The sequence below is a fragment of the Carassius carassius genome, chromosome 4 (genome assembly GCF_963082965.1).
Source record: "Carassius carassius chromosome 4, fCarCar2.1, whole genome shotgun sequence".
Lineage (NCBI taxonomy): Eukaryota > Metazoa > Chordata > Actinopteri > Cypriniformes > Cyprinidae > Carassius > Carassius carassius.
The window spans coordinates 34,247,532-34,255,067 of NC_081758.1; the positions used below are offsets into that span (position 1 = coordinate 34,247,532).

The 7,536-nt window shown below is 37.0% G+C and overlaps 1 protein-coding gene across 1 annotated transcript; it reads left to right on the plus strand.

The window, feature by feature from the left end:
- The first annotated feature begins 2,809 nt into the window (after positions 1-2,809).
- Positions 2,810-6,485, plus strand: LOC132139893 (protein adenylyltransferase FICD). Its single transcript, XM_059548584.1, has 3 exons — positions 2,810-2,942; positions 3,496-3,831; positions 5,342-6,485. Exons 2-3 carry the CDS (start codon positions 3,561-3,563, stop codon positions 6,418-6,420), a joined length of 1,350 nt encoding a protein of 449 aa, XP_059404567.1. The 5' UTR covers positions 2,810-2,942; positions 3,496-3,560; the 3' UTR covers positions 6,421-6,485.
- Positions 6,486-7,536: the final 1,051 nt, after the last annotated feature.

The following is a 7,536-nucleotide window of genomic DNA, read 5'->3' on the forward strand; positions in this document are numbered from 1 at the left end:
AAAAAAAAAAAATCATTAAATTTAACTTTTATTAAAAGGTTTGGAGAAGCTTGTGTCAGCTTTCTTCTTTTCTACAGGAAAATAGTAATTTTGATAAATATCAGTCTGGCTTCAGACCTCAACACAGTACAGAATCTGCATTGCTAAAAGTTTTAAATTACTTATTGTTGATTGTTGATTCCGCCAATTGTGCTGTTTTAATTCTGATGGACCTTAGTGTCACCTACTCTCACCTATGGTCATGAGCTTTGGGTCATGACCGAAAGGACAAGATCCCGGATACAGGCGGCTGAAATGAGCTTTCTCCGCAGGGTGGCTGGGCGATCCCTTAGAGATAGGGTGAGAAGTTCAGTCACCCGGGAGGAGCTCAGAGTAAAGCCGCTGCTCCTCCACATAGAGAGGGGTCAGTTGAGGTGGCTCGGGCATCTGTTCCGGATGCCTCCTGGACGCCTTCCCGGGAAGGTGTTCCGGGCGCGTCCCACTGGGAGGAGACCCCGGGGAAGACCTAGGACACGCTGGAGAGACTATGTCTCCCGGCTGGCCTGGGAACGCCTCGGTGTCCCCCCAGAAGAGCTGGAGGAAGCGTCTAGGGAGAGGGAAGTCTGGGGTTCTCTGCTTAGACTGCTGCCCCTGCGACCCGGCCCCGGATAAGCGGAAGAAGATGGATGGATGGATGGATGGATGGATGGATGGACCTTAGTGTGGCATTTGACACTCTCGATCATGGCATTCTTTTAAAACGCTTACAGCAAATTGGAATTCAAGGGCGTGTTTTAGATTAGTTTGTATCATATTTAAAGGATCAAACCTTCTCTGTAGAGACTGCCAAATATTCATCATCTTGTGCACCAGTTTTGTATGGGGTTCCACAGGGCTCAATTTTGGGTCCTTATCTATTTTCTTTATACATGCTTCCGTTGTATGCTATATTTAAGAGGCACAATGTTTCATACCGCTGTTACACAGATGATACTCTGTTTTATGTTCCCTTGCACCCAAAGGATGTCTCCAGTTTACAGTGTCTGTTTAATTTTGTCTGAGAGATGCCCACTTCCTTCAGTTAAATGAGTCTTAATCTTTGGCTCGCCTGCTTCTACAGAGGTTTTGGCCAGTAAACTGGGACCTCTATCTGATAATCTTCATTCACATGTCAGAAACTTAGGCATTACTTTTGACTCTGCTTTGACTTTTGATATAGAGATCAATGCTGTGGTTAGAAGATTTTTTTTTATTGTCTCATCTTCAACTTGTTCAAAATGTTGCCGTTCGATTGTTGAATGGAACAATGAAGAGGGAACATACTTGTATTTCACCAGTGTTGATCTCTCTCCACTGGCTCCCAGTTAAATATCGTATACATTTTGAAACATTGCTGTTTGTTTATAGGGTTTCCATGGACTGGCTCCATGTTATATCTCAGATCTTCTTCTGTTCCAGTGTAATGCCTCTAGGGAACTTCGTTCAACTAGTAGTTTTCAGTTGACTGTCTCAAGGACATGCTTGAAATTGAAAGGAGATCGTGCCCTTTCAGTTCAAGTTACCACCCCACTTATAAGAACTGCACCAACAAACGCTGATTTGAAGTCTCTTCTTGAAACGTATTTATTTAATGTTGCTTATGTAAGCACAGTGGCATAACTGTAGTGTAATATATGTCACCGTGTTCTATGTTAACTTTTGTATTTTGTTACATGTTTAAATTATGTACAGCACTTTGGCCAACAGCAGTTGTTTTTAAATGTGCCCTAAATAAATATGACTGACTGACTGACAGTACAAATTACACCAGAATGCATTATCATATGAAGTTATTGTATCAGTGTATACCTGTGTTTTATGCGTCAAAGGCTTTTCACACTGAAAGAAATGTATTCGTTTTTTTTTTTTGTCTTCACTTAGACAAAATATAAAAATCCACATATTTGTAGACAATAATTAATATGTTAGTGGTATATGTTATAGGGATGTGTTGTAGGGATATGTTTTAAGGATGATGTCATCCTCCAGATGATTTCCAAGATTTCCAAGATTTTAAATTAACGAATAAAACAAGAGCTTTCATTTTGTTTATTAGTTTTATTTCCGAGGCAATACTGACCCCTAGTGTGAGAGAGTGGGAGAACATTAGAAATAAAAGGAAGCAAAACTCCTAAAAGTAAAAAACACAATAAACAAAAAAGCGTTTCGTTAATACCATAATTTAAGGCATATATACATATTTATATATATATATATATATATATATATATATATATATATATATATATATATATATATATATATATATATATATATATATATATATATATATATATATATATATATATATATATATATATATATATATATATATATGTGTGTGTGTGTGTGTATATATGTATATATATGTGTGTGTATATATGTATATATATGTGTATATATATATATATATATATATATATATATATATATATATATATATATATCATTACAGTTGTAATTAATCAATAAATTACATTATATTTTACATAAGTTTTGATGCATGTTTTTATTTTGATATATGCATTTATTTTTTTTATTTTTTTTTGTAAAGCAATTTGAGATACAACTTTTAAAGGCGTTCTAAAACATTCATTTTTAAGTTATTATTATTATATATGTAACTCAATATCTCTGCTAAAATAATGACTGTCAAACTGCTTCTTAGACCATTAATAAATAACATTAAATAGTGACAGAACGTCTTGCCCAATCACATAGTTCTACGATCTGAAAAATGTGTTGCTGCACGAGGGTGTGCAGCAAAAATCTAACCAATCAGTGAGCCCATAACCAGGAAAATCAACCAATCAAAATCATCCTCGCGGCCACGTCAGTTTCACGGAAGTTGACGTTGCTAACGCCAGTGGAAACATTTCTAATCATATCCATCATTTATAGTGATGATAACACATCATTAACCGGTAAGGAATGTCTGAAACTTTGCGTCTTGTTTTATAAAGTACGTAGTTTTCCGCCGGTTTTATGGTTTGTTGACCGTTTTTCTGTAAAAACGCATTAATAATAATCTCATGACTCGTCATGAACTGCTGTAGTCAGGGACCGTCTAGCATAATGTGATATTTCTGCTGTCAGCTGGACAAATATATTGTTCTGCAATATTACAAGTATTTACTTAGTGCGTTAAATATTACAGTTATAATAATATTTCAATGCCAGTGTGTTTAGCTATGGCATATGGGACAGCTGTACGTTATATGTCAAATACAGGTTGAGGTGTTTCCAAAGATTAAACGACTATGTTTAACCATGAGTACATTTTGCTCTTATCTTCAGATAATGGAACAACATGAGAGATGGTTAAAAATTTGGGTGACAAATCACTTGATTTAAGACTGTTTCATAAACTGTCAAACTCCCAAGAGCCACCTGGCTCACATTAGACTGGAGAAAGATGACAATAAACCTCAATGAACATTTTAATGTTTACCCTTCTTATTTTGGGTTTTCACACAGGTTTTCAGAGAGTGTTTTGCAAGAATGTTGGACACGTGGCCTGTGAAATCTGGAGCCCTTGATTGATGGCAGCTCTAGCGGTGTTCCGTCATGCCTGCAGCGGTCCTCTGCTCTGGGGCTGGGGACCCGTTCTGTTTGGTCTGCTGGGGTCTGTATTTGTTCTGCTGCTGCCTTTAGCAGGAATAGAGGATCAATGCTGTGCCACGCTGAAGGGTCTTGCTCTTCTGCGCTGCCAGCTGTGGGGGGGTGTCCAGCAGCCTGTCGTGCACACCACCAGCCTGACGGTCCCTTTCACTGCACTAGACCTCCTGCCACAGAAAGTCAAGCCCAGTAAAGGTACAGTTGAAGCTGCAGTTGACTTTGTGTTGCTGAATGTCTTCTTTTTAAATTGGTTATTGCCTTTATAAAGTACATTCATTTATGCATGTTATTCTAAATTAAAACTTTTATACTTTATCATCTAATATCTTCATCTTGTCCTCCTGGGACCCAGACAGAGTTTTGTCCTCTGTGGAGGACATTGTTTTAGCAAATTTCTCTGAGACCATACGTCCCACAGTTTTAAGTCTGAATGTCCTGTTTCAAGCACATTCAGGGATTTTCAGAGATGATTGGAAGTTTAACCATGACAACTCCTCCTCCTTGGTCTTTAAATATGACAGACATTGACTATATGACAAAATTCAGCACTCTTATGGAAATATGATAATATTGTGAAATTGGAATTTAAATCTGACTAAATTTGTTATGAATTCAAAGCAGAATATGGCTTTCTGTTGTGAAACATGCATCAATTTTATACATGTCTGTCCTTTATAACAGACACTAGGACATTCTTCATGCTTATCAGGTATTTTAGGGAGACATATTTAAGTGAATAAGGAAAAAATACATATAAGTATTTCTGTGAAATATGAGATGTTATGTGAAAATGTTTGTTATTTTGTTATTATACTTCTTTTTTTCATTACATGTTGCCCAAAAAATACATGAATATGCAAATTAGAGACAATTAGTAGATGCGCTGATTATAATAGGAAAACCCAGCCTTATGTCTCTCGTACAGTAGTTAGAATCTTTGCAGAGTTTGTTTTAGGTTAAGGTTCTTGGAGTTGATTTCCATCAAACACCTTTTAAGTGCAGACACTAGTATTCATACAAAATATAAATATTCTCTAAATATCCATTTTATAGAGGACAAGTTATAAGAAAAAAATAGCCTGGAACCTACAAATGTACTGGTATATTGAACATACAAATGTAATAAAAAATAATTTAGTTTTCATAATAGGGTCTTGTTTTCATTTTCTCTACATAGAACATATCATACAATATATATATATATTAAAAAAGAATTCTTCATTTGTTATTCATCGTACAAATAATATTTAATTTTTTTTTATTTGATTTTTATTTCAGCTTTATTTCAGTAAAAGGCAGTAACCCTTATGAAAATGCCAATTTATTTTACGATTCATTCAATCAAGTCTTACCCTCTTTTTTTTTTTTTTTTTATGAATTTCCTGTTCTAATTTTGTCATACATGTTCAATTATGGATTTAAAAAACTTTTATTTTTGAATAAATTGAATTTTTAAAATTCAATATTTTTGCCTTATTCTCCTCTGTGGCCAAAGTTGAAATCATACTCATTAGATTATACTCATCAAAGCTCATTGCAATCAGGTTTACATGCAATTTACTGTATCATTAATTTAGATTAAACAGATATAACGATGTCAAATAATTAAAAATGAAACTTACTTTCAAGCATTAATATATACTGAGTATGCATCTCTCAGCTGGAATGTCATACTGTGAACCGCTGACCATCTGTTTGTTTACAGAGACTCAGTTGGAGGCAAAGGCGGCTCTCCAGCAGGCTTTGGAAATGAAGAAAAATGGCAAGAGGGAGAAGGCTCATAAGCTGCTCATCCACGCGCTCAACATGAACCCAGAGTTTGTGGAGGCGCTCACTGAACTGGGCACCATACTGGAGGAGGAAAAAGACGTTGTCCAAGCAGACCACCTGTACACAAAGGCCCTCGCCATCTCGCCCTGTAATGAGAAGGCTCTGGTGAGCAGGGATCGCACGCTGCCATTAGTAGAGGAAATAGATCAACGACACTTTGGGATCATTGATGGAAAGGTACGACGTCTCATGTCTATACCCAAAGGCAACTCTGCTTTGCGTCGAGTCATGGAGGAAACCTACTACCATCATATTTACCACACTGTAGCTATCGAAGGCAACACGCTCACTCTGTCTGAGATTCGCCATATTATTGAGACCAGATATGCTGTACCAGGAAAGAGTCTACAAGAACAGAACGAGGCCATTGGTGTCGATGTAGCCATGAAGTACATCAACACCACCCTGCTGTCCCGCGCTGGAGCAATCACTGTAAATGACATCTTAGAGATACACAGACGGGTACTAGGCTACACCGATCCCGTTGAAGCCGGGCGCTTCCGTGCCAGCCAGGTGTTCGTGGGACATCACATCCCACCGCACCCGCAGGACTTGGACAGGCACATGCAGGAGCTAGTGCAGTGGTTGAACTCGGAGGAAGCGCTGAATCTGCACCCGGTGGAGTTCGCAGCTCTCGCGCACTATAAACTGGTTTACGTGCATCCGTTCGTGGACGGGAACGGACGGACATCCCGACTGCTCATGAATTTAATCCTAATGCAAGCTAGTTATCCACCGATCACCATTCGGAAAGAGCAGAGGGCGGAGTATTACGCCGCCCTGGATACTGCCAATGAGGGCGACGTAAGGCCCTTTATTCGCTTTATCGCAAAATGCACAGAAATTACACTCGATACGCTCCTGATAGCCACAACCGAGCATGCAGTTGGGCTGCCTGATGCTAGTAATCATGCCTGTCCTGATTGTAAACACACCATACCTGTGCATAGCTGATGGATGCATGTTCGTAGATGCAAAAAGTTTGCATGTGGTGTATATCGAAGTGCCATATCAGCCTTTGTAACTTATTTTGAAATGTAGACCATTCAAAATGTCCTTATTTGAGCCTCTACTTTGTTGTCAGTTTTAACTTTTCTTTTCCGCTGAATGAACAGTATTAGGGCAGATCTTCAGATCCCTTAGCAACTAAATGCTTCCGCTTGTGAGTTAATGATAATGTGGCTGTCTGTTGGGAACAGTATTCATACTCGTATTTTTGTGGTGTTAATCTCTATTCTTGGACTTTTTTTCTAGTCTCAAAAAGCAAGATCGAGTTAATCTATTATGAAGTTTGCTTGTAAAAAGAAAGAGTGCAGTTCTTTAGTGATGATTTACTAGCAGAAGTATATTTTGTGAGCTACAGCTTGTTGGACACATTTCTCACTTTCAAGCTGGCAGGTTACAGCCAGGAAATGTCATATTCAAAAATTAGTGTCTGCCAAACCCAGTTTGAGTAATAATTAACCTTTAGTAGTCCACCATTTTGTTTTGAGTTTTTAGGTTTTTTTAAGTTTTGTTTAAAAAAAACTTTATTTTGAGATGTTACTAATATTTGAAATGTTAAAAATAATAATAATAATATTCCATATGAAATGATTCTGATACATGATGCAAGGAATATTATAAATTCCTACAGCTGTTCAAAAGTTTATTTAGGAAGATGTATAATTGATTACAGGAGTGTTGAAAGGTTTTATTAAGAATAATGTTAGGGACTTTCATTTCATTTTTTTGATTGACATTTTGATTGAAGTTGCCACTATTGTCAAGCACTTTAAACTATTTTACTACTTGTAAAAGGTATTTTATTATTGTAATAAATTATTGTGCAACTTCTCATTTCCTTCTAGTATTTGGTGGATCTTTTCATATGAAGGATAATAAACAGTACTCACTGTTGTGAAATACAGAATACGTCTGCTATACTCTTGACAAAAGATCAAAACATTCCATTTAGGATTATATGAGACCCTGGAGCACAAAACCAGTCTTAAGTCGCTGGGGTATATTTGTAGCAATAGCCAAAAAACATTGTATGGGTCAAAATTATAGATTTTTCTTTTAAGCCAA